Raw genomic sequence first — 27,781 nt, 5'->3', positions numbered from 1 at the left:
CAATGTCCAGGTTTCAACAGGTAACTGGGAATCAGGAATGTGAAGAATACATAAGACCAGCACGTAGGATCTGCAGCTTTTCTGAACATCTGTGTGTTAGATACTTTCATTCACAAGAAAATGTGACAGAAACTATTAAGAATGGGACACATATATAGCGGGTGTGTTTAGAGACTTATCTGGCCATTAATAAAGATTGTTTTTAATATAAACTGTAATGGAAAGCACCGTTCATGTGAAAACCACTGTGGTGTTAAATGGCCAGAAAATACCTGAAGTTTAATTTTTCTTATTTGTATAATACAAAATTACCCAGTAAGAATACTGTGGGACACACCTGGTCAAGATCAGTTATTTTGATCTCTTGTTTTTTACCAAAGAGGGAGGTACAATTCTTTGAGCATTGAATGTTGTCTGTGTTGCTGATGCTTGACCACAGCTTCACTAATCTTGCTGAGAGTGTTAACCTGCAGTTAGATTCTGCTAATATTAAGATAGAAGTTAATCTATGTTAAAATTTTTAAAATGTCAAGTGTCTGAACTATGAAGCATTCTTTTAATCATGATTTTTAGCCATATTAAGCAAAACAAGCCTTAAAATTGACTGTAGCATTTAAAACATGAGCCATATGTGATTGTCTGTCACTTACAGTACCAGTTTTAAATTTTAATTTATTTTCATCCAGTTGCTACAAGTTTTTCAATGGTTATAGGGTACAGTCTTGTTCAAAAAAACCCAAACTCTCCCTCCCTCACCTCATGCCTCCCAGACTCTACAGTGAGTGTGGAAATTACTAGTTGATCTTTTTTGTGTGTATTTGTTCTTTATTTGTGTGCTGAAGTAGGAAACATAATAATCAAAGAGAAAAAGAATCCTTATTTGTAATATTGGCTTAGCATTAAAACTTTCACATTGTGTGTCCATATTGGAATTTTATACTCAGCCTGAAATTATTGGCTGAAGTAACATTGCTGTGAAGTTCACAGTTCTGCTAGTGAATGTATTCGGTTTTGCTCAGAGCTGTTAAAACTAATTTCCTTTTCTGTATTAGGAGTGGGCTTTCATGTAAACTTCTTCTTCTCTGCAGGGAACACAGCTCTCACTTACGCTTGTGCTGGGGGCTTTGTTGACATAGTGAAGGTGCTATTGAAAGCTGGTGCTAATATAGAAGACCACAATGAGAATGGGCATACCCCCTTAATGGAAGCAGCCAGTGCAGGTCATGTTGAGGTTGCAAGAGTATTGCTGGAATATGGTGCAGGAATCAACACTCACTCCAATGAGTTCAAAGAAAGTGCACTTACACTTGCATGCTATAAAGGTATTGTCTTTTATTTTTGTTTAAATTTATTTGCTAGGATTTATCGAACTAAAGCTTCCAGCCATACTTTGACTATTTTCTTAAGAGTTTTGGATTACTGGATTTTCGTATTAAACACTGACAGGAAATGATCATCTGTAGTGTAGAGGTATTAAGCATGTCTACTTGTGTCCAAATGTGGTGGGCATGTGTTCGACATGCTGCAGATGAAAACTTGTGACTGGCTGCATCCAAACTTGTGCTTTGATACACCACCACTGTCCTCTCCCCCCACTGCTGCATTCCCTATTTCATTCAGATTCCCCTTGCCAACTATCTGTGAGTTCTGAAAACATCTCTGTTGCTAAGAAAATGTGAAGAGTTAGAACCACTGTTCCTGGAGTGAACATGGTGTGCAAATACTCGGATTATTATTGGATACTTTTCCTTCAGTGTAATTTTGGAGGATGTCTGTGAATTGTTACATATTATGAACTTTTATGGACTTTTGACTTAATTTCTTTTGCTATTGAAAGTCTCTCTCTAAAGTAACTTAATACAATGGTAATTGAACTTGCTTTCAAGTTGTGTGTTTTCTTTTTTCCTTCCAAAAACTTCCATAAAATTTCCAAGAGTTGGTTTTCTCCTAGCAGAAGCTTTTAAGGATGCAGATTATTGTCATAATAACTTAAGGTATTGCCTCTGTCATTAGAATTCGAGCATACATACTGTGTATAACCCATCTGAAAACTTGCACCTGAATTTGTCATGGATTTCCTGCAGTGTACAGTAGTCCCTACAGAGAAATTTCAGTAGTGGTACTCATGGATATGAGGATATTGGAGGGGTATTCTTTCTTCTGACCTAAAACTTAGAGTGATGTAATGCAAGATCTTCACTGACTGTATTATCTTTGGCAAGATGATAAAGCTACCTTGTTTTCTTCTCAGCTTATGCAAAACTATGTCATGTCTTGCAGGAGGATGGTCTTTGAGAGGATAAAGTGTATAACTTGTAAGGAACAAATTCTGAAGGAAGCCATAATAGAGATAAACCCAAGTATTGGTGAAGTTCAGTAGAAGCTTTTAAAAATAGTGTCAGATAACATAATATGACATACTGTCTGTATCTTAGTTCTAGGAAATGTGTATGAATGCTAATGATTAAAAAGCTTAAAGTTAAGTTCAGATCTAGACAGACCTATCTCTAAAAGAGAATAACTCCCCAGCTGCTGCTTTGGGACACAAATGGTACGTCAATATATAGCTGAGTTAGGAATAAGCACAGTATTTTACAGCTTGAAGCCATGAGGAAAGGTTTCTGGTTTGTAAAGTTGAATTAGAGCTCTTTTCATCTCGTAGTTGGGCAGTCTTTTGGGAAAGACTGAAGTCTCACTGTCCATTTTGCGTTTGGAATTTTTTGGATAGTTTAAAAGAGCTCGTCTGCAAATTATAGCGTGTAAAACTTCTAATAGCAAACTGTGAAAATCTAAATTATTTCCGTGAGTGTATTGTCTGACTACTAAAAGTTTATGATATTAAATGCGTATTTTGATCTGTTTAATTTGAAGGCCATTTAGATATGGTTCGGTTTTTGCTTGAAGCTGGAGCTGATCAAGAACATAAAACAGATGAGATGCACACGGCGCTTATGGAGGCCTGCATGGTAAGTAGCCTTTATTTGTACTGCTCCCTTTTCAGTGAGGGGGGAATAAAAGAGATGATAAAATAAAGTGGGCCGTTGTTAACAAGCTGTTTTGGGTCTGCAAGTGAAAGTACACACACTGTTTTTATAGCAAGAAAGCCTTTACTGTGGTTACCACAGGCAGCCAGCTTCTCAGTCAAACTGGTCGTAGGGAAAAATTGCTCTTTTTTGGGGGGGTGTGATGGGTTATTTTGAATACTCCCTATGTGAGATGTAAGGGTAGCTAATCTGCCATGCAGTGTAGTAGTAGGTTGAGCACAAGTCACTCCTGTGTAAGTTGCAGGGTAAGAGTTAGTTTTCCACTTTTGACTTTATAAATAAGGTCTTTCAGGTTGTCATAGTATGAGCCTTCCAGAAGTACACTGAGTTGGATGGCTAATGCATCACGCTTTTCCTTTCACTACTGCAGGAAGTGTTTTGCATGTAGACATGATTTGCTAGGTTTCTGTAAATGATGCTGTGAGGTTTTTCTTTTGAAAATTAAACAGTAGGTCAAAAGTAGTTTAGTTCTTGTGCAACTCTTATGATTTCACAGTAGCCATTGAGTAAAAACTTAATTTTCAAAGAGCGTCTTTATAAAGAGTGTGCTATTGTCAAAGCATATCTGCAGCCATATGCTTTGATTTGTAAGGGCTCCAACAGACTGCTCTGGCAATCCTAATTCTTTTCCCTCAATGGTAGAGATTGCTTTGTCCCAAGACACTTTCCAGTCTTCTTTAACATTTGAGTCTTCCTTCCTCCTGTTACCTTCATCACTGTAATCCAGTTTCTCTCTAGATGCCTCCTAGTATCTAGAAACTGCTGGTTGGTGCTTTTTTGTTTGTAGAAGCCAAGAATCAACTACAGAGAAAAAGAATTTTTTTTTTTTTTTTTTTTTTTCAGTGCCCAGTTTGGGCCTTAGTCAAGGAGTGGGTTTATTACTTATGGTACTTGTTTACTATCTCTGTTTTTTTTGTGTCCCAGCTATTTTGCTTGGTATTTTAGAAAGTTTTATATCATAACTCTTTCTCTATTCCCTCAAGAAAGGGAAAAAAAATCCCAACAGATACCTAGCTCTTATTTTCTCATGCATTTTAACTTAACTTGGATGTAGGTGGAAACCTAAATATCAGTTTAATTCAAGTATAACCACAACTATGTTATAAAATGAACCACCATAAGTTAAAAGACTTATAATTTCAGACCTAGTATGGTAGTGGTTGCAACTGCAGCATCAGGTGACTTCGGCTGTTTCTGATTTTTGTGTTCATCATTGTTTGGTAGGATGGACATGTGGAAGTGGCACGCTTGCTTCTAGACAGTGGTGCTCAGGTGAATATGCCTGCAGATTCATTTGAATCTCCGCTCACTCTGGCTGCTTGTGGTGGACATGTGGAGTTAGCAGCTCTTCTGATCGAAAGGGGAGCTAACCTGGAGGAAGTTAATGATGAAGGTTATACTCCTCTAATGGAAGCTGCCCGGGAAGGCCATGAAGAGATGGTAGCCTTGCTTCTGGCACAAGGTGAGATTGCTGTTGTTTCTTTCTTGAGCATTCGTTCTGAAGAATGCAGTTTTGACTGCGTGCCACTTGTGCAAATTCCTCTGATGTGCAGCATATGGCTGTCATTGCTTACTGGTGTAACTATAGAGCAAAGCTAAAACATTCAAACCCTGGAGGTGATGAGCATTCACCTTCCTACTTACCCTGTGTCTGGCCAGTTAAAATAACAGCTATTTTGTTTCCCAGGGGCAAATATAAATGCACAGACAGAAGAAACACAGGAGACAGCTCTTACTCTGGCATGTTGTGGAGGGTTTTCTGAAGTAGCTGACTTCCTTATTAAAGCAGGAGCTGATATAGAACTTGGTTGCTCAACACCGTTGATGGAAGCTGCTCAGGAGGGCCATCTTGAATTGGTGAAGTACTTGCTGGCAGCAGGTATGTGGACATTGCAGATGATCTAGCCTGGAGATGTTACAGATCTGATGTTCTGCATGGTTTAGAAGATATCTGGACTTGATGCTGATGGTGTTGTAACAAGAAACTATACTTTGAGATACCTTAGCAAGAAGAAAAAATGTCTCACCTTAATATTGTCCGATCTTTTAACAGAGGGAAGCGGCTCATGAAACACTGGATTCTGTTGCATATCTATAAAACATCAATGCTTATTTAGGAACATTGTTTCCAGCTAAATGCATCTAGGACAAAATGTTAATACAGATAATGCTTGTTTTTGTATGCTATTCCTGCTTTGACCAAGCCTTATTGTCTGCAGTCAGTCTCTCAGAATAACCAGGACTTCAAGAATTGGCCCCTGGGAAATAGTGTGCAGAACAGATTCTGAGATGTGCTGAATTTATGATGAATGACTTTTCTACATTATGCAGTAGTAAAAATTAAATCTTAATGGAGTTGGGGAAAAATTACTTTCATGTTCATCTGCCAGTTTACTATTGGTAGAGACTAAAGTGTAGTAATACTGTTTAAAATAACAAACTGAAAAACAGATGCATTTTGGAAATCTTCCTTGTGATGGGGGATGATATATTTGTATGTTCCTTTCTAAGAATAAGCATAAAATTATCTGGATCTGTAATTCTAGAAAGCAATGCTCCTTGCTCATCAAGGGACAGTAACAACTGTGTTTCTTTGTGCAGTGATACCACCACATGACACCCACCACCCGCCCACTTGGAACGCTGCTTGCACTTCACTTCTGATTATGTAGAAAGTTAGTTGAGGAGCCTTATTTTGGCATCAGCGAGTCTTTAAATATACCTCGCACCTTGAAAATAAGAAAATGTGTAATCACCTTGGCATTTTTTGGAAGACTAACACATTATGTAGCAAGAATCATACATAGTTTTCATGTAGCTGGCATATATGAAACTGGTCAAATTATTTCAGCAAAATGGTTTTAAAGCAAATGATTTTCAAGAGCAGGGAAGAAACAAAATTTTTAGAAGTGTATGTAGTACTGATACTACACAGACATTTGTCGTATTAATACTAATTCAATAACGTGCATTTTGTCTGGTTTTCTTTGGCATGCAGCCCCTCATCAAATGGATTGTCTAGACAACTGTCTAGATTCACTTTTATTTTTTGTAATAACTGAAATCTTCATTGCTGTTGAGGCAAGATAGGAATTAGTGAGCATATAGGTTTGAGTGCTTAGATTACCAGTCATGCCTTTTCCAAGACTTGGCTTATCCCCTTTCCTCAGAGTATTTTTACTATGAGGGCAATACCCTTGGGCTGGGGAAGCTGTTGGTCAGTAGGGTATAGCTCTTGTCACAGATTAAGTGCCTTGATATTTGTTTTTCTGCTCTATAAGGAGTTGTCCAATAAGAAAAACATAATGTTGTGTTTTTAGGAGCTAATGTTCATGCCACCACAGCGACAGGAGATACAGCGTTGACCTATGCCTGTGAAAATGGACATACTGATGTTGCAGATGTGTTGCTTCAAGCTGGTGCTGATTTGGTAAGACTTCTGCTGCATCTTGTGGGAAAAGTGGTTTCAAACTCTATGCTAAAGCTTATACTTTTGTAGAGCAGGAAGACAAATTTAGCAGTTGAGATTCATATATGGGTATGAAGAGAGGCATCAAAGAAGCTTTTTAAAAAGCCTGTGTATTTATAAAAATAAAAATTCTTACAGGGCAATCTTTCAATCATTAAGTGAAAAGTTGTAGCTGTAGCTTACACTTGTGACAGCTGATTACCTTCATTTCAGTAGAATCTTTAAGTTTAATTGTTTAGCAGGATATATTTATGTGTTGCCTTTATTCCTTATGCTACTTTATTAATCCCAGACTCTTGTGGATTAGAGTTTACCCGCTCCACTGCTCTGAATTTAAATCGTTTTAGTATTAGGAGCTACTGCTTCTCTATTTTAGTGTTAGTTTCTGAACACTGTGAGTCTCTTAACTTTTTAAAACTACCACAAAGAAAAAAAAGATAACCAAAACTAAGCAATGCCTTTTAAACGACTAACATGATATGATCTCTTTTCTGTGTTCCAGAATTCTTTTCTTTCTAGTAACTCTCAGTTTTAGCGTATTGCTTTCACAGTGTTTATTTTCTGTAATGAGTTTAATCATAACTAAGTTGCTTACATAATTGTCTTGACTATTTTTGTATTCTATAGCAGGAGACCTAAAACTGCCTCATTGTTATCTAAAGAGATATAATGTTTGTTTAGCTTTTAAGCAGTAAAAAACAATTAATACGTTAGTCTTCTAAAGTAGGAGTTTAAGAGCTTTATGTCTGATAAAGAATAAGCAGGGAAGACTGTTCTTCTGGTTGCCTTTTTTGTTTTTTTCTCTCACTAGTCTCCTTTCTTTTTCCACAGACTCTACTTGTGTGGTTTTGGAAGGGGGTTGGAGTTTTGTTTTGGATGTTTTAGGTTTTTTGTTCCTTACAGGAATGACAGAAAGGTTTAACACTGATCTGATAAATCAAGATCCTAATGAAGTTGCTTAAATTTCATTCTTAAATGAAAGATTCTATTTTTTTAAGCTTATAGTTACAAATATAAGTAGGTTAATGCTGTAATTGTGAATTAATAATACTTCCGTTCTTCTTTGTGAATATACCTTTTTTCAGGCCTTATTAGTTATCCTGCAGTAAAGTTCTGCTTCATATGTTCCTACCAAGGAGGAAGGTCATGTTCATGGCCAGGGGGTGAGGTGTGTGTCCTCTGTGTGGGGGAGGGATTCAGAGGCAGGGTAGGTTTGGGAGATTTTATTGGGTAAATAATATTTAAGTACTCAGTTATAAAAAGGTATAGTTCATGAAGTATCTCATAGTGAGGAGAAAAGCCTGAAACAAAAAAAAAAAAACAAAAAAAAACATAGTGCTGTGCATGAACTTCAAAAGACAGACATGCAAGAGTTGCTGCTTAAAATGTCACTTCAAACTGTTAGAGTGGTGTCACTTATTTTTTACTTCTTCACTAAGGTGAGCAATGCTTGTGGTCTTTAGCATCTAATTTGAATAGCATTGCCCAGAAAAATCTTGTGCCTTTCTGAAGTTTTATTTTACTGCATTCTTGTGTACTGCCAATCAAAATGGGGGGCTGTCCAGAAAAATGTAATAAGGAAGCAAAGGAGAATTGCACAGGAGAGGGAGACCTGCCATATAAATCTACCAGTTTTGAATTCTGATTGTAAGTAAAAGGGGAGATGTCTGTGAAACTACACAGATGCTTGTGGCATGTGCCTTGGGTTTGTAGCAGTTTCCTTTCAAACCTCTGTGTTACTTTGCTTTATTAGAAGTTGTTAAGCTGTTCTGAATAAATTTGTTATCTTTGTAATTATTCTGAGGAATGTTTCTGAAGTGTTTCTTACTGCTGGAGTATGAAAAAGCTCCTTTGGCAGTACCATGGGAAAGTATTCTTCCAGATTTCATTTTTTCATTAGTAATCTAAATGAGGCTGGGTGATTTCAACAAACTGTCTCAGGAAGTCTGCAGTGGAGTGGGTAGTTGAGTGCAGACCTGTCCTAAACCTCTGGTCAATCTGTCTTCATTCATCTAGTTAATTTTGCTTGTTAATTTTGCTCCCAGCAAATGAAAGTACCTCTCCAGTTGCTTTTGTTTCTTTCAATTATTGTCCTGCAGCCTCGGTCTTTGTTGGGATTGCCTTCACTGATCTGTTATTGTTTTCCAGAAACATTCTTTATACCTGAGGTTTATAATACCGTCACTGAGACACAGCTGGACATAGAACATCTTATCCTGTTGTGGAGTGGTCCGTTTTGAGGAAAATACTGGTTATATCTTAAACAGTAAAATAAAACCTGAGGCCGAGGGCTGTTCTCTGATTGCAAGGACAAGTAGCACCAAATGAATGCATCCATGCTGTGCAGCTCTGGGCTAAAAGGTCACTGAGACCAGGGCTGTGTCCCTGTGTCTTTAAGAGTGTCAGTGGCTGTGCTACAGCCCACCAGGGTGGCCTTGTCCTAATGCAGTACTGGGAGCATACATTGGACACCTCTGGGTTGTGGAATGTGGTCTTGAAGGGGTCCTTGAGGGTGCGGGCGCTCTTGAGTTAGGTAGAGACAAACTTGATGTCACCTTTTCCATGCTACCTGTTGAGAGCAGTCCTTGACAAACTCCCCTGTGATTCCTGACAGGGCCAGCACTGGGCTTGGGAGGGTGCAAAGGAATAAGCAGTGTGAAAGCCCAGTGATCACATGCCTAACGTTGTCTCCTGGCACTGTTCTTTTTATCTATAGAGAGATAGCCACGGCTGGATCTTGCTGTTACTTTACTATTTGTGTGCCACCTGCATATTTTGTCTTCCAGGCCAGGATGGCAAGGAGCATAATTTTTTGAGGATTTTTCTTTTCCCTGGTTCTAGATTGACGAAAGGAAGTTGTTCTTTCTTCACCAAATTCTTTTGAGTTAAAGGAACAAAAAAAATGTGAGCTGTCAAGATTGTTCCGACCAGGTCTCCCACTTCTTCCCAATTCAGAGCCTTTATTCCATGATTCGGAAAACACATAATCTGCTGTAAGATCTGGACTCTTTCTTGGCTTCTCAAGTCTCTTCTGTTGCCAAGAGGTCAGCGCTGAGTAGGATTTGAGGTGCAGACTTTGAGACTACAGGTGAAGAGGAGCCTTGTTCATGCTGGTTTAGCCAAATAGGCAAAGTGCAGGAGATGTTTCTGTAAGGGGGTTTTCTGTATTGTGATCATTAAAACCTAAAGTCTTCCACCTATGCTCAAGTTACCCAGCTCAGTCTACTGAATTTATCTGTTGCTTGTGTCCAGTTGAGGTCTATTCAATTCCAAAATAGAACCTTGAGCTAAAGTTTGAGTGTATTTTATGCTGAGGGTTATGAGACACTGCAAAAGGTTGCCCAGAAGAGTTTGTAGCTGCCTCATCATAGGAAATGTTCAAGGTCAGGTTGGATGAAGCTTTAAACAACCTGATCTGGTTGAAGATGTCCCTGCCCATGGCAGGGATGTGGACTTGGATGGTCGTTGGAAGTCCCATCTAACCCAAACCATTCTGTGGTCATTATATGAAAAGTGTTTCTAGTCCCTAGCAGTGTTTTGTCTGAACTGGGAGCAATTATTACCACCACATCTCAAATACAATACAATATTTTTTTATACATCTTTGTATACAAAAAGGCCATTGCAAGTATAAAATGGGGCTGATCCTCTAGCATAGCTATCAGATACATCATTTAGTTCAAGAGCCTCATGAGAACTCTGTTAGATTCATTAAGGAGTGTGGCTTTATGAGAGCAAAAAGAAGATGATAGCTGAGATGAACTTTCCTCAGTTTGTAGTTAATTTTTCCTTAAAACTCCTCTGCAGTGGCAAGGTATAGCAGAGAGCAGTGTCAGAGTACATGCTCAGCTGTTTCTGTCTGCTGGAGAACTGATAAGTCGTGTATGGTATTTTGATGACTTTGTCTCCTTGTGATTAACTGTTTATGAAGTCTAGTTTGTTACTAGTTATTTTGATGATTTTCTGATGTACTTCTTTAAGGGATTTCTCTTTTCCATGTCCTTACAGGGACAAAGTGGGCCTCTCAATATCTGTAGCAAAACTAGCTTGAGGAAGGCCTACACCCTTCCTCGTCAATGTCTGTATTTTGAAATCATCTTGCTTTTGCCAAATATATGAATGACTTAATATGGGGCACATCTGCAGACTTCAGCCTGTGATCCCATCTATGCCTTAGTTGCATTCTAGTTCCTTTATCACCTGCAGGACTAGCGACTTTCAGGGTCATAGTCTGAGGCCCTACCACTTGGACCAAATATAAGCTTTACTTGTTTACAAACTTTTTCTGGGGACAGAGATTAGAAATCTGAAATAAAATTTGATACAAGCATTTTTTCAAAGTGGCAGCGTGGTTTAATATTAGTTTCAGGAAAAAATAGCCAGGGCTTCACTAATGCAGTAATTTACCAGTGTGGGAAAGATTTGTTTAATCTCAAAGGTCAGAGGAGACTTTTGTTTTTCCTATAAGAGTTCTCTTTTTCCTTTTCGTTTCCCTTCTTTGTTTCTTTAGTAGCAGTTACCTTCATCTCAAAGCTTGTATGAGGTAAGATGTGTGGTGTGTGTATGTTCCCACGGGAGCTAGGTTGAGGGCTGTAAAGCTCACAAAGAGTATTGGTGGTATTTAATGAGAAGCAATATCCTGCTTTTAAGCAGTATACCTTTCTATAATCTAAGAGTGCCTGTTGTAGAATTCAGACCTGGATGAAATGCTGCAAAGTGGAGATTACAGTCTTCTTTCCGAAAATGAGACCCCTCTTGACAGGGTGGCTGCATCTTGGCCTGTCTCAGAGTAGCTGAAAACAAAAGAGAGATTATTATTGTTTGTACAGTGAGAAGGTCCCAGCTTTTCTCAGCTGGCAGGTACAGAAAAGAGTTTTAAATTAGAATTCTCTAATTTGGAATGCCTTGCAGCTGTCTTTGAGGTTCTGCTATACATAAGATTAGGCCTAGTGATAGAGTTTACCCTTCTACTACAAGGTATATGGGTACTTTTATGCTGAAATTAAGAGGTGGAAGAGAACCTGAGGGGCAACTTCAGCCTTGCCTTCTTATTTTACACCTTCAGGCTCACCCCAAAACTCTTTATACTTGTTAAAATTGTACACATGGCTTTCCTTAGAAGGCTAAAACTGGCTATGTCATCCACATAACTCCAGTTGCAAAAACAAAACAAAAAACCCAAGAGGCATGCCGAGCTACCACTTCATTCTTCCCCTGTGACAAGATATTTTTGCAGACAGATGGTTTTGTCATCACAGGGATCGTTGCTTTCCCTTCAGCTGATGGCGTTCCTCATGTGAACATGGCCCCTTTAGTTAGAAACGTTCCTATATGTGTATGGCACACAGCAGCATGCAGTGTGTCTAAGGCAGCATTTAAACTTCTACAAAAACAGACAATACTTTATGGACTTAAATGAAACCGTTCTGGAGATATTTACGTCGTCATTGCAGTGAGATATCTAGGAAGCTGTCATATTTTTCCAGACTGTTTCTTTGAAGAGTCAGAGGAAGATCAGACATTTCAGGCCTTTTTAGACTTGGCCTTCAGTCTTCTACAAATAAAGCAAAAGGTTGTAGGACAGGCAAAGCTAATTTTGGTTGTTGTATTGCGGTCTCTAGATTGTGCAAAGTAAGATGGAATCCTCTCTTTTGCCAGTAGTGAACAAAAAGTCATCTTGTATTTAACAGAATGCTGTGTATGACTTTTGTGCTCTCTTCATGAATCTGAATGGCTTATGGTAGCAGTCCTAACTGGTGAGAGCTGTATTTGTTTGGTCTTATTGTTGTGCTTGCTTGCCTGATTCCAGCAAAACAGTTTTCAGGTGGTGGACCTGGCCCATTTAAATTCACATTCCAGGTCTTCATGACCAAGAACAACATTTATTTGTAGAACAAGAGCCGTGAGTTCTTCTTTTTCCTTCCGCAGGACAAGCAGGAGGACTTAAAGAAGACTATTTTGGAGGGCATAGAGCCGGGCAAGCATCAGGTGAGGTTGGGCTTTGATGCTTGTAAGCTGCAGCCTCAGGATACATGCTAACAATAAGCATGGCTTTAAGGCATCTAAATTTCTTCAAAAATACAAAGACTCGTTGTGTAGACTAGACATGTCATCTGCCCTTCATTTTCCCTTCTGTAAGGTTTTCGAAAACTCTATTTTTAAAAGTCAGTATCTTAACCTTTGCAAGTGCAGCAAATTATCTCTCTGAATCTATTTGTTCAAGAAGCTGTGTTGAACTTGTTAATCCATGTCTAGCTTCCTGTAAGGTCTTCCCTTTTCAGATATTTTCTTTAAACTGGAAGCCTAGTTGAGTTTCTAGGTGCCTCTGAAATACTGGCTTGCTAAATATCTCAGGAGGGTTGCCTGGAGGAATTAGGTTGGTGACTGCTGGAATACTAGGCTTTATAAATAATAGTCTCTTCAGTCTTGGAAAGTTAGCAAAGTGGACTAGTGTTAAAAACTGTATTGTTTGGCTATTGTCTTCTATCAAAAGCTGTCTAAAATAATTTTGCTTAGAACAACACTTAAGTTTCTGTTAAATACTGTTGTCGTGGATGAGAGAGGCTTGTTTAAAAATGGCAAAGAGCAGTTGGACCTTTACTGTGAAAATGCAGATTTTGTTCTAGAACTTTAAAATATGGCATTGGAAATAAACTTTAAAATAAAAAAATTAATCCGAGTGAATAATGCTTGCCAACCCTGAATATTTGTGAACCGAGTAGAATAAGGGGGCCAGGGAAGCCCTTGTGTAGTTGATCTTGGAATTGCCTAAAACAGAGAATTTGAAATCAAGACTAAAAAACCAGCAATGTTTATTTTAAGATGCTTCTGACGACACTCCTTTTGCTCTGCTCTCTAAAGTATTGATTTGCTGAGAAAGGAAATAAATACTGACTGGATTCTCATCCCTTTTTGTGTCCCAGTGGAAAAGGTGCAGATAATGTAACCTCTTACCTGATTTGGGTAATAATCTCACTTTCCCCTTCCTTCCTATCTGGTAACTGAGCCTACAGAAATTCTTGTCGGGTGTTCTTTCCATTCAATCAGAATTAGCAGGAGAGCACATCATTCAAGTGGATAGAGAACAGCTTTTCTAGTCAAACCTGGCATAGGTGTTCTCCTCTAATACCTCTTCTAATACCTCTTTCTGGTCATACTAACTACAGTATTTCTCAGGATTGGAGCAATGAAGAGAGACAACATTGGAATGGTGACGGAGATACTTTTGGGCAGCTTTCACGTTCTCTGTTTTAATTTTGATAATTACTACAGCTTAAAAAAAAAAAAAAAATCTTCAAAATTTGTGGCCATTCTAGGTAGAAGAAAGATGCAAGTAGACAAAGGCACTGCACTGGCTCAGGTTCTTACTTTAGCTTTTTTTAGATGTTTTCCCTTAAAGCCTGAGTTGATGCTATCTGCTACTCTTCGTTAGGGCTAGAGTGCTGAAGTAATAGAATAAATTAATCTTAAAATAAAAGATCCATTTCTGTCTTCTGATGTGAAAAAACATCTCATCAAAATGCAGTAACTTTTAAAGATCTACAGCAGGTGGGCACACAAATAGCTTCATTTGGTTGGACTGATGATGTGCATGGTACTGTGAGTGTTTGAAGTTTGTAATAGTTGAGAATCAAGTTCTGCCTGCTTGGTGAAGTGACAGTTGGTTAAACTGGGCAGGATAACTTTATTGCATTTAAACGAGGAAGCCTGCTGACATACGTATTTAAAACTTTAACAGTGAGGTCTGTTAGCAATAGCAGATGTTGCAGGTGATATCTTGCTGCTAGTTATCTGAAATGCTACATTTGAATGCAATACAGGATGGCTTTTTACTATCTTCAGTATAGCTAAAAAGACCTAAAAGAAATTGTGCTTCTTGTGATCTTTGCTGTTGCATCAATGGGGATTCAGAAATATGTATTAAATTGTTTGAACAGTAAAGGTCTGTTCGTGCTCAGCGAGTGGTGTTTAGTAGTTCTTTGCATTCACAGCTGCTTTGTGGCTATTTGCCGTCAGTACCAGGTGTTTACTGTGCATCAGGCAAACAGCAGCATCTGGCTTTTTATAATCTGTTGGCAGTGGCTGAGGAAGGAAAAAAATGTCAAATTTACCAGACTAACCATCAGAGCTCAAGGACACACTACTAATTCCTGCCCATCATAGGGCCACATACTAACATCATGAGCTTTATACATCCTGTAAATATTTCATGCAGACAATCCAAAAGCGTGCATGCGTTTGTTGACAGCTAAGCAGTCATTTGCCAGGGGAGTGGAATCTACTTATTTAACCAGAAATAAAAAGGTGACCTGAGTAGTTAGTCTGTAAGGCTTCCTATCTGGCTGCATGCACTTACGCATTATACTACCAAGTGAGCAAAGAAATCAGAGTACTAGAGCACTGATGTGGAGTTTAAATGTGTTTTAAAGCAGTGTTCAATGTCTCTTCTGCTCAGGGTCAGTCTCCAGTAGAAGATCTAGTCAAGAGTGTATGAGCAAAAAGCTGACTTAAGGTGCAGCTTGCAACCAAACCAAGTCATATATCAAAGAACGAACACAGAGTTTTCAGGAATACTGAAACTATGGGAAAGAGCTGATTTGTTCTGTCAAATCTATTATCCTTTTATATTTGTAAATAGCGCTATCGTCCACTGTCAGCGCTAAATGTGAACCTTCACTGTTAGATATACGTGCAATTCCAAAAGTAAATAGTGGATTTAGAGCCTGGCTTCCCAGATATTTAATTAAAAAGCCCACCATCCTAGTATATTATTGATCAAACTGAATAGTCAGGGTGCAAATACAAACACTCCCAGGAAGATGTTCTCTCCCCTTGTTACTGTGGGAGGGTTCACATGTATTAGTCAGCATTCTTTGTGATATTGATCATATCTACGGAGCAGACAAATTTTCTCATTCTGTAACTTCTCTAATAAAATTGTATCCCAGTCTTTCCAGTATTCAGAAAATTTTTAAATTAGGAAATTGTTCTTGTCACTCATTCCCTTTTTTTGTGGTTTGTATCATCCTTTTGTCTTCTTTCTCCCTTATTCTCTAGTCCTCTTAATCAAAGACTTTTTGTGACCTGACATGATTTGTCTTATTTTCATTGCTGATCCCCTTCAGTGTGTTTTAAAAATGTTGTCTGCGCTTCAGACATTATTGCAGTTTTAAAGGTCTGGCTTGCAGCATGTGACAGGTCTCAGAACTGTTGCACACCGGTTCATAGGTATTTGTAAACTTCTTGATGCTGATATTTGTGTTAAATAGTTGTCCCTTTTTGAGGAGGAAACACAATGTTGCTCTTCTCAAGCATGTTATGCATTTGAACACTGAAATAAAACCAGGTATGTAAGCAGGGAAACTTCCTTGTGTGGTGACTGAGTTAGACCACAGGATATCTGGTCTTAGTGCTTGTTGACAGTGTGATTCGGTAGTAAGGTAAGATGAAAATTGATTCTAGACAGTTTATATTGATTACAGTCAGCTTGTAAGATGGCTCTTCTGCTGAGACTGGTAATTCTGGTCCCAGTATGAGATGGTTCAAAAGCTTAAAAAATGGTATAATTTTTGCCCATTTATACATCTGTTATGTCTTCTTTAAAACAGGAGCATGAATCTGAAGGTGGAAGAACCCCACTAATGAAGGCTGCAAGAGCTGGTCATTTATGCACTGTGCAGTTCCTTATTAGCAAAGGTAAAAGGCTGGTTTAAATAACTAATTAAAAAACTTGACATGCCACTTCACAATTCTGCATGTTTGTGATCCTTCTTCAAAATTAATCTGTTTGTGTATGTAAGTATTTGCTAAACTGGTAAGGGTTTTTTGAACTTAATTTATTTCCTGATTTAGTGAATCACAAAATATTTTGCTAGTTACTTTTCTTACTCTGAATAGATCAATAAATAGATTTGAAATGCAGCAAACGTTTTCCTTTTCTTTAAAAAAAAAATAAAAAGCATTCCCTCTTTCAGAAAAAACACATTCTCAAGGACTGTCTGAATCAGTAGATTTGCACCATGTAAGTGATACTGGTAGGTGCATAGAATGAAAATTTAGAAAATCCTGTTGCATGCACCATAAATGAATGTTCTCTCTTATCACTCACAAGAGAACAGTTACTGTCATTACTGCCTCATCTTTACAGGACAAGGAGGATGTGTGAAGTCAACAGTTATTCAAAATCCTTTGCTTTTACCCTAGACTTGTGTATGAATTAGGAAGATTAGAAGAGAAAGGCTTTCCTCTATTCAGAAAATACTGTACTTATTGATACTCTGAAAAAAGGATTTCCTTGTGTTTAATTCTGAGTTCTTCTCCTTGTAGGTGCCAACGTTAACAGGGCTACAGCTAACAATGACCACACGGTGGTGTCACTGGCATGTGCTGGAGGCCACCTGGCAGTTGTTGAGCTCCTTCTGGCTCATGGTGCAGATCCTACTCATCGACTCAAGGTATTCACTTAAAACTATGCCTTTATCATAGGTACTGAAAGAACCACATGGTTGTTTTAATGGATTAGTAAATGTCCAATTTCAAGTGATCTAATTCATATCTTATGTGCTACACCAGGTAGCAAAACTGATCTGGCTTTTTATTTCCAAAAATCTTACTTCAGGATGGCTCAACAATGCTCATTGAAGCCGCCAAAGGAGGACATACGAATGTTGTTTCCTACTTGCTGGATTACCCAAACAATGTTCTGTCAGTTCCTGCTGCAGACTTGTCTCAGCTCACACCTCCATCTCAGGATCAGTCTCAGGTAAAGTGTAAGGAAGTTAGAAAAAATACCACCATGATTGTTCCAGAGAAGCACTTCCTTAGTAGTTAACTTCTGAAGTTAATCTAGATGCAAGCATATACAGTGGAAAGAATTCTAAAAAGTCTCCACGTTTGAAAATGGTAGAGAGTGAGAGCGTTGATTGGTATTGTCTGTAGTGTCCTGGAGAGCATGTGAACTTTGTTCCCTTTTCTGCTCCTTCTGTGGGATAGCCCCAAACCTAGTATCTCAAAATAATGTTATTTTCTTGGTTGCAATTGCACGGTACTTTGTTTCAACGATTCTAAACCCTTTTGGCAGCGCTTCTTAAATATCATTGCCGATTTTGGTTCTTATATGAAAGAAAATATATTGTGTAAATTTAGAATCAAAATTTAGAATCATGCGGACTGGAGAGTTAGCTTTCCAGTGGAGTTAATTAAAAGTCTAAAGATGTTAACAGTTTTTCCAGCCTACACGGCCCAGGATTTTGTGAAGAGTACAGTTTTAAGAGTTAACATATTACCCACACTAAAATAGCACGGCACAGGTCATACCGAGAGGACACATAGCATATGCAGATTGGGAAGAGTGGAACAGATGTCTGCTGTAGAAATGTGTCTTTGTATTAACACTTCAAGGTCTGGTCCATTCAGAAAGGTTTGTTTTTTATCTGACTCGGTGTCTGTGGCTTTGTTTTAAGGTTCCACGTGTACCGGTGCATACGCTTGCTATGGTTGTACCTCCCCAGGAACCTGACAGAACCCCTCAAGAGAACTCGCCACCTCTCTTGGGCGTGGTGAAAGGTTAGTATGTAGCCACTCAGAGAATATATGCACTTTGGAAACTAGGGCTGGGGAGAATTTTATTTGATTTACGCGTAGTGTAGTCCACTCCATCAATTCTTGAACACCTCTAATGAGGCATAACTTAAAAGTATTGTGTGTAGTACATAGTTTTTGCTTATTTTCTTGTATTCTGCAATATAGAATACAGGTATAGACTGGCTATAAACTGAACTAAAATCAATAATGAACTCTTAAGTGTGGTGTTAGCTTTTGAATATCGTACATTTGTTGTCTAGAATAGTTGCAACTATCATCCATGAACATGATATATCAACTTTTTCCTGTTCCTACAGTAGCAATGCAAACATTGACACTGTAAAATGCCAACGCAGATTTACTTACAGGAGGATTTTTCTTGTATTAGTAATAGTACTCTTGCAAGTAATCGGAACATCAGGGTTTTTTGTTTTGAACGTGGTTGAACTGATTGGTTTAAAACTATTGTTAGTCATTAAATGGTGAATTTAGCGGTTTGTTTCTAGCTATGGCTTCTGTAACAAATTCTTCCTGTCTGCTAAGTCAGCTCAGAAAGAGAAGCAGATTCTCAAGTGGGAAGTTACAAAATGCAGCTCCTAATGATTTACAGTTTTGGATAGGGATATGTTATATCAAATATATATATTACAGTATCCAAATACAATATTTATAGGAACCCAAACATAATATTATAGTATCCAAAGCTCTGTTAGGTAGCTTTACTTAATTCCTTTATTCTGGAAGTGCTCAGTGCTTCACAAAACAAACAAAAAAACCTCCCAGGGGCACAAATGAAGATAGAAGAAAATTGTGTACCTAATAGTGTTTGAGTGTGCAGCCGTGACTCTCTCCATGAATATATGCCATGTGTGTGACTTCTCAAATGCAGTTATTGTACTGTTTTCCTAGGATGTGCAACACTTTGGTATTTTGGATTTCATAAAAATGAGTACCAAAGAAATTAAAAGAATACAAAACTTCTGGTTCAAATAAAGCAGCTGTATGCTGGCATGTGTGCCCTTACAAATTAAAGAACTAGTAGTATTATGAAGTGAGTCAGTGTTCTGGAAAGGCGTTTTGTGATGCATTGGAACCCATGAGAGATAGTAGTTGATACTAAGCTAGAGGACTAAAGTTACAAGCTTAGCCTCGTGTTATTTAATGTAATTATGAGAAGCAAATAGTTGACTGTAGTGTAAGCAATAGCTGTCGTTAAAAAAAACAACTCATGGCAAGTGTCAGCACATACTCCGGGCATTTTTTTAGCAGTCCCATGGTGCACAGAGAGATCTAGTCATTCTCAGGGTTTCAGGACATGCTTCATGTGTGTGAGCAAAGCTGATTTGTGATGCAGAAGATTCAGTGGTTTTTTTGCTGAGCTTCTGTTCTTGTCATACACATGTGGCTTTAATATACCAGACTTTCATGGGTCAACTTCTGGGGAGATGAGGGGCAAAAGAGAGTGCAAATAAACATAAATTCATTATTTACATGGGTGCGGGGGGGAAAGCAGTCTTAAGTTCTTATGCAACAAAACTGTTTATCCTGGGAAGACAAATTTCTTACCTTCACTGTTAGAAGTAGCCCCGTGAATTTAGTATAAACTCTGAACTACTTGAGGGAAGGAGAGGAGCAACCTAGTTTTAACCTCAGTGCAGTCTGGTTTTTAAGGACCTGTATTACTTTTGCAAGAAATGCAATAGTAACAACTTGTTTTCATGAAGAATTCTTGACAAGTTGAGTGTGAAACTAGAATATGCTTTTATGTGCTTGTTATGATTCAAGTACAGTGTGAGGTTTTTCAGGAGGAATTTGGTCTAATTTTGAATTACATTATTATTCTTCAGTAAAGAAGACATATGAAATAGTCGCAATTTGAATAATTATTTTGGCAAAGACTTTGATATTAATATTTAGCAACTATAAAGAGAAGCATTTCAGAACTGATGGTGTGTCTTGGACTCAATGATATGCAAAGATGGTAACATAAAGAGCTGAAGAAAAATCAGGTGAAAGAGGAAGCAGAATTAGTTCATAGGACCGAACACACCTCAACTGTCACATGTTTAGGAAGAATTGGTTTTGGTGCCTTACAGTTAGCATGTGTAAAATGTGTAAAAGTGCATCCATGTAAAAGTGAAGCTCCCAGCAAAGTTCACCTCTTTGTGGTTTCATGGGGAGAGGCAGGAGATCCCTTCCTGGGTGTTTTGTACTTGTTGCCACCCTCACTTGAATACGGTCAGGGTTGCTCAGCAGCAATTCTGATGTAGCAGCTCAATGTATGAAGTCTTTTTGCTATTTTGGTAGGACCAGAAGATCTCTCCTGCTTATGCTGTGAGGGGTGTAAAGTGCAGCGGCTGTGATGCAGCTCCGTGTGTCCCTGCATCTGGTTCCCTGAGGCAGCAGGGTCTCCATGGGAGATGAAATGGTTGGAAGCAATGCCATTGAATATCTTCAGGAAGTCAGCTGGTGTTGTCATTGATAATCTTGCCTAGTTGAGAAATGCAATCTAATGTTTAATACGAGTGGGATCTGAAGCTCCCAGCAATGTTTGTGATTCTACCGTAAGCTTTAACAGCGCGCTGGTGAGCGCAGTGACTAGAACCCATGACGTGGTTTTAGAGTGTTGTTGAAAACCAGCATGCTGGTGCAACAAGGGGATGCTCAGGAAGTCTGTGGAAAGCAGCAGGATTGTTTTTTTAGTTGAAATATTTTAACTATGTAAGGTGTTTTTAAATGTGTCAGAATCTAAAGTAGTCTGGTTTTGGAGGCCAAGGTATCAGATATTTTGTAGGTTTTTATCCAGATTTGTTTTAGTTCATAGATGATCTGAAATTATGCTTACAAATTAATTTGCCTTAACTGAGTGTTTAAAACCTATCAACATGCTGTCGTTAGACTTCTCCACTGTCGTTAGACTTCTCCACTGTTGTATTCAAGCAGGTGGTAACTTGCAGAGTTTGTTTGGGATGCAAGTTTTTTTTTAATTCCGGAAGACCCGATAGGCTTAAGTTATCCACATGAAGGCTGCCCATGTCTGCCTTTGATCCCTGGGAAGGACACTAGAGTTCCCTTAAAGCTGAGAAGGATTTTTGGAATCTGTAAGCTTTTTAAGTTAGACCTTCAGTATACAGTATCCCCTGTATCCCTGTGCTAAATCCAACAGTGTACTGACTCAGAGAAAGGAAAGAAAACCCTACTTCATGTAGCTTCAGTAGGTACAAATTTAATAAATATTTTTTAATCCAATATGTGGCTTTTAATACTAAGTTTTAATACTGAGGTATATACTGGCAGACAACTCATATGCCATGTGATTTAATTGCAGTGGGGGCCAGGTTAAGAGTAGAACTAAAAAGGTTATATGGTTCTCCTTGAGCAGAAAGCACTAAAAAAACCAAGCTGATACTCTTGCATTTCCCTTCCGACTCCTTTCAGAGTTCTCTACTTCACAGTCCAGCTGCCTGTTCATTGTTTCATGTTCTTCAACATCTGATTAACTCTTGCCATTTCCTCAGTATTTTCTGCCTCTGGGTCAGCAGTTGACCTGGTTATCTGGGATGAGTTACCAAGTGAAATCTAACAGCCCATCCCTTGTGGCTTTCTAGCTTTGCTAATACTTTCTTAGAGTCTTAAAGACTTCTTGTTCTTTTCTGCAGACATTGAGCAGTGTAGGCAGGTGATTTAAAAAACAGATACATATGTAAGGTCTCCAAGAGCACAAGCATATAAAAATATTTTCATATTTGTTTGTGAAATGCCATTCCCTTGAAGCTTCAGTCACCTGCTTGCCACCAACTAATTGAATTACATCTTAGCAATTTTCCAGTTGGATACCATTAGGCCACCAGAGGAAACTTGGGAAGAAGACTAGGATTTGAGAGTAACTCAGAGTTTTGAATGTCAGAAAATTTGGTTACATTTGGCTTGGTTTCAGCCTTGTTGAAAGAGCTGTTGCCTCTTAGATATCATTGCACCTACTCCCTGCAAGTTTTCCATAGAAACAGCTGCAGAAGTGATAAGGATTGGCAAAAATTCTGTGTGGTTTGCAGGAGGAGCATACTGAAATTCAAACTCATCTGGTCATTCATACCCCCCCAGAGGTGAATTTCTGTGGGAAAAGTAAGCTATTTTTTGCTGCCTAGTTAGCCAGATGATCTAGTACTGTGCTTTGCATTTGTGTGTGTATATGGATTGGCTGTTTACCTAGGTTCTTAGAGCTGAATTTCTTACTCATATGAATTACAGCCAAACACAGAATTTTCATGAAGATTCAATATTGAGCTCATTTTATTCCTTTTGACAAGGCTGGTGAATTTTACTTGCGGACTGTAAATGTAACTTTTGACTTCTGGATGAAATTAGATTTTTAAAAACTCATGCAATTTTAAAAACCCAAGCATTTCTGTTAACAAAGCATGAAGATTTTTGGTATGGGTTTATGCTTCCCAACATCTGCCTTTTGTGAGGTGAAGAACAGACTGAATTGGTTGGTTTTTTTCTGGTTTGGTTTTTTTTGGGGGAGTTGGTTTTATGTATGGAGTGAGGTGTTTTGGGTTTTTTTCATTATTATTTAAAGCTCTAGGCCATATTACTTATCAGGATGACATGGTGATGCATACAGATTTATTATACCAGATATTGGTTCCAGATGAGAAAATGTATTTGAATATATAAATGCGTATCATGCAGTTGACTTTTTTTTCTTCCTGTCCTTTTTTTATGCTGGAAAACTTTTTTGGCATTTAACTGTTTGGATTTGAATCTACCTTTTTGTTTGGTGTTTTGTTTTTTTTTTTTTTCTCCTCCATTTAACAACTGTAAAAATCAAGGAGCTATAAACAAGTCCCAGAATTTAATCTAATAAAAAGTAAAGTGCAATATAACTGTTTCAGGTAGTGGCTAAGATAAAAACCACTAAGCTGAAATGCAGGCTGTGTTGACAGAAACTTCCTGAAGAGTATAATGGATTGTAAGTCAAACCTTTGGTCTTGTTAATTTGTCAGTTAGTGCTTTTAGGGTAAGATCTGAATTAGGCTTCCTTTGTGTAAGAAGAAATTCCTTACCTACCTCATGTTTCTCAGACACTTCCTTGCAGTGAACAGCTCAGTCCTCAGACCTGCAGAGGACAGTGCAAGCACCTGCCTTGTGCTACTACTGTAAAGTATGAGGCTGCCATTTGGGTGTTATCCAATGTAGACTGGACATATATTAACAGTGTCATTAGGGTCAATAAACTAGTTTTAGATGGGTTTATTTTGAACCTGTAGCATCTCAACCGTGTTGCTCTGTTCATTGTGAACAGACATATTAATTACTTTTTTGAGAGAAAATGACATCCTGTGGATTAGCAGTCATGGCTGGAGGAGCAATTTTCTCAAGAGTCATAAGCACTCAGGATGAAATATGGTATCAGATTTGCCTGAGGACTATAAATATGAAGGTTATTTTTCCAAACTCTGGTTCACAGTGTCTAGGCCTTTAAAAGTTACTTGCAGCCAGAAGGCATTAAAAACTGGTAATGATGTCCTCCCTGCCTATTATTGGGTGCTTCAAAGACCAGTAATGGTGCTTGGGGCTTATCTGGGTGAATGGACTATTGCAACTTGGGTACTTATGAGAGATTATCTACAGTGTACAGGACAAATACAGATTTCCATAGGAAACATTTACCTCTGGTGTCCTGGAGGGAATAAAAAGTTGGAGAATTGGATGGGAAGCTGTGTTTGTGCAGAGTAGGTCTGAGATGGTGAACTGGCCAAAAAGCTGGCTGAAGACATGTGTGGAATGGTGGTGAAGGCTGAGTTGGTCACGTCAGGGACCAGAGGGAATATGGAAATATAAAAGTGCAACTGGTGCTACCATTCACAAAACAAATTGGGAAATGGTTGCTTCCTTATTCTGTGGCTTTTCTGGTGAGCCCATAAACACTCTGGGTTTCTGTCAACACAATTCTTTGTCCTGTAATCATGGTTACCTGATAGCAGGTGGTATTTGTGTAACATCATTTGGATTTCGTTGATCCTTAGTCTTCATTTCATACTAAACAAATCTAAACATGGCCAAAGCATTTGCTTTAGAAGCTAGATTGACTACTTAACGTTTCTAGGTTTAATTTTGTAGGAGGTTGGTTGTGTAGAAGATTGATGCTTCACCAAAAAGATAAGTAACAAAATAGAAGTTGGAAAGTCATTATGATCTAAGCAATGATTGGATGTTTTAAGTCTTCCTGCACTTAGGTATTTCAAAAGTGAAAGTATAAAGTAGTGTCCTGTTCATAATCATTTACTGAAAGGGGCACAGTATTTTTCAGGATATTGTAATATAGAAGAGATTTGGACAGAAAAGAAATTGCTACTTTTAAATACTGTCAATATTACAGTGCTTACATATTGGAAGCTACCAACAACATCTTCTCCATCTCTGGTTTGAACTGGCTGTTAAGGTGTGCATGTCAGGGTCAGAAGTTCTTTGTTCCTACTCCTCAGCCTCATCCAGTATATCCGAGATTACACATTGCAACTATTTTCTGGCATGGGAAGGGTGATAGGGGACCTTAAAAGTGGTTCTGCTAACTAAGAAGCTGATTAAAGTAAATCTCACACCTCTTCTGTAACTTGAGAGCCCAGCTCTTCACTTGCTGAATTCCTAACACCTGTCTTCAGAAGGTGTCCCAACTTTCTGTGGTCATTCCTGGTCTGAGTTGCTGCCTGCTATGAGACCAGCCTTGGCTCCTCTGCCCAGTCCAGGTCTCCATATGAGGCTGTATTTCTGCTCTTTACTCTCTATGTGTGCTTGTAGGAAAGTTTTCCTCATATGGGCTTGTTTTCTTCCCAGGTAGGACTTAATTGAGATGCACATTATTGGCACTTAATTATTTGGGGGCTCTTTGAACTGCAGTGTTTCCTTTCCACAGTGTGATGGAGGCTGTTCAGCACTGCCAAGTCCTGGGAATGCTTTGTGTTAGGATGTAAATAGTAGATGTGGTAACCATAGGAATGACAGTAAACAGTAGTGCAAAGGGTTCCCATTGTGGGCGTGTCTTAAAGGCAGGGGTGATTTGCGGTTAGGTTACCCTCATGTTTCTGCTGTTTGATCAGTGAAGCAACTTAGTTTCAAAAGACACCAGTTGACTTTTAATAGTTTCTTACATAGGCAAAGGTATAGACAAGCATTTTAGAGATTTTGGATGATTGCAAATATTCTTCCAGAATGGTCTGCAAAGCGTACGTTAAAAGTCACGCTTCTTAAAATGAAAGAGTTAGATAAACCCTACACTACAAAACCAGCAGCCAGCAGCTTATAGTGGGCTTGAGCTAAGTGTCCACCAGCCACCGCAAAACAGGTTATTGGCAAACTTCAGTCAAATTCTTGGTTGTTGACTGAGAAATTGTCTTGGGACTGTGTGCAACTATGAAAGGAGGTTGTAGTGAGTTGGGGGTTGGTCTCTTCTCCCAAGTAACCAGTGACAGGACAAGAGGCAATGGGCTGAAGTTGCACCAGGGGGGGTTTCAATTGGATGTTAGGAAGAATTTTTTTTGCTGAAAGAGTGGTGAGGCATTGGCCCAGGCTTCCCAAGGAGGTGGTGGAGTCCCCATCCCTGGAGGGGTTCAAAATATGTGTGGATGTGATACTTCAGGACATGGTTTAGTGTAGTCATGGTAGTGTTGGTTTGATGGCTGGTACTTGATGGTCTTGGAGGTCTTTTCCAACATTAATGTCTCTATGACTCATGGTTCAGAGACAAAATAATATTAGTGTTTGGAATAGGTATTTGGCTGGAACTACTAACCTGTACAGAGCAGCTGTGTAAAGTACTGAGGTGGAGAAAGATCTTACTGGAGATTGTCTACAGTGTTTGTGGGATGATGGACTATTTCCTGGGGTTAAGATTTTTGTTGTTTTCCTTAAATTTGGATGTGGTTTGCTTTGACTCCAGAGTCTGGTGAAGGCATTTGGCATAGAGTTGGTTCAATTCTGTTTTAACAGACAAAATTGTTTTAAGATAAAATCTCAGTTTTCTTTGCTTTTTCAGTTCTTAAAAAAAGAAAAGATTAATTTTGGAGTGAGATTTAGGAAACTTAATCCTTCCAGAGCTAGTGACTGATGTGGGACTTAGCTCTTGCATCCAGATTTTCACTTAACTATGTGTTGTTTAGGTAACTGTATTAAGCCATGGCTCAAACTGTACATAATTTTAATTCCCCCTTTAATTATTAATTGTATAAGCTTGATTTCTAGATGTTAATATTTTCTTTTTTTTTTTTTTTCTTTTAAGCTATATAATGTCATTGCTCGGGTATAGCAAATGAGTGTTAGTGCAGAATGTCATTTGATCTGGTTAAAATCTTCCACAGTTTTAATTAAAGCTTCTTACACTGACATAATTAAAATGTCAACAATTACTAGATCCCTATTAGCAAGTTCTGATGGGAATTTTCAGAGATGTGGCTTTTGAGGAGACAGCCTTGGGTTGATGGAAGGCAGCGAGCTCTTGAAGAAGTGCTGCCCTGGCTTGGTGTCCCTTGCTAGATTTGTACTGAAGATTGTTCTCCAAGTCTTGGAGTTAATTTGTTACTGGTGAGAGGGAGACAAGCAAGCTGTTAATTTTGTCTCAGAACTTTTAAAGAGGTGCTAAAGCTTCAAAATACATTTGTATACATGAAGTCTGCACTGGCAGGATGCTCTTTGCAATGTAAAGGTGGAATGCTGTAGTGTTTGGAGAAACTGGTTCAAAATACTGCTTACTGTAGAGCTAGTCTCTCAGATACAGACTGCTGTTGCTTGTAGCCTTGCTGTGGGCAGTGGGCCTCTGAAAGCAGTCTGTTCAATTGCTTTGCACACCGGAACAACTTTGGGAACTGAGCAGAGGATTGAAATTTCCTTGCTCTTCTTGCTGATTTCATTTCCCACATGGATTCTCATGCATGTCAGAAATCATAAAGGTTCCTTGTTCCTTAAGATTAACATAGCTATGTTCAAAGGGATATTAGGATCAATACTGAAAATTCCAGCTATATGTTTTGTCATTTCTTGTCTTAACATGGAGCGTAGTTTACCTTTCTGTGGTTTGACAGATGTGCAGTATTAGTTGTAAAGATTTAAATTTTTTTTTTTGCTTGTTTGGTGGGTGAGAGGGGAGGTTTGGGGTATCTTCAGCATGGCATTTTTTCAAACATTTTTCATGTGCTTAGGTGCATCCAAGCAGAAGTCAAGTTCCCTGCAGGTAGCAGATAAGGACCTACTGCCACCTTTTCACCCATACCAGCCTTTGGAATGCATAGTAGAAGAGACTGAAGGCAAGCTGAATGAACTTGGACAAAGAATTAGTGCTATTGAAAAAGCACAACTTAAATCATTGGAATTAATTCAAGGTGAACCTTTAAATAAAGATAAGATCGAAGAACTTAAAAAGAACAGAGAAGAACAAGTACAGAAGAAGAAGAAAATATTGAAGGAGCTGCAGAAGGTGGAAAGGCAGTTGCAGATGAAAACCCAACAGCAGTTTACCAAAGAATATTTGGAGACCAAAGGTCAGACAGACACACCACTTCCCCTGCAGCAGCAGTGCCCACTTACAGGGGTCTTCCCAGAAGTGGAAGCTGATAAGGGTCTGCCAGAGGATAACTTTTCAGGGTTACCTCAGGTTGACACAGTCTTGTCTAAAGATGATGAGCAACAACAG

General features: G+C 38.6%; 1 protein-coding gene across 1 annotated transcript in view; it reads left to right on the top strand.

Moving 5' to 3' along the window:
* LOC103768244 (ankyrin repeat and KH domain-containing protein 1-like) overlaps window positions 1-27,781 on the top strand; it is a 68,360-nt gene that overhangs the window by 3,917 nt on the left and 36,662 nt on the right. Inside the window, 10 exon segments of the mRNA XM_008935386.1 lie at window positions 1,081-1,322; window positions 2,872-2,966; window positions 4,269-4,506; window positions 4,732-4,923; window positions 6,365-6,474; window positions 16,122-16,209; window positions 16,840-16,967; window positions 17,132-17,275; window positions 17,976-18,078; window positions 27,291-27,781. The exon segment at window positions 27,291-27,781 is cut by the window's right edge and continues 9 nt beyond it. Of these exon segments, the coding sequence (XP_008933634.1) occupies window positions 1,081-1,322; window positions 2,872-2,966; window positions 4,269-4,506; window positions 4,732-4,923; window positions 6,365-6,474; window positions 16,122-16,209; window positions 16,840-16,967; window positions 17,132-17,275; window positions 17,976-18,078; window positions 27,291-27,781 (1,831 nt within the window).

The sequence above is a fragment of the Merops nubicus genome, unplaced genomic scaffold (genome assembly GCF_000691845.1).
Source record: "Merops nubicus isolate BGI_N331 unplaced genomic scaffold, ASM69184v1 scaffold23142, whole genome shotgun sequence".
Classification (NCBI taxonomy): Eukaryota; Metazoa; Chordata; class Aves; order Coraciiformes; family Meropidae; genus Merops; species Merops nubicus.
Note: the sequence above shows the minus strand (reverse complement) of the source record. Positions and strands in the feature narration are given on the sequence as shown.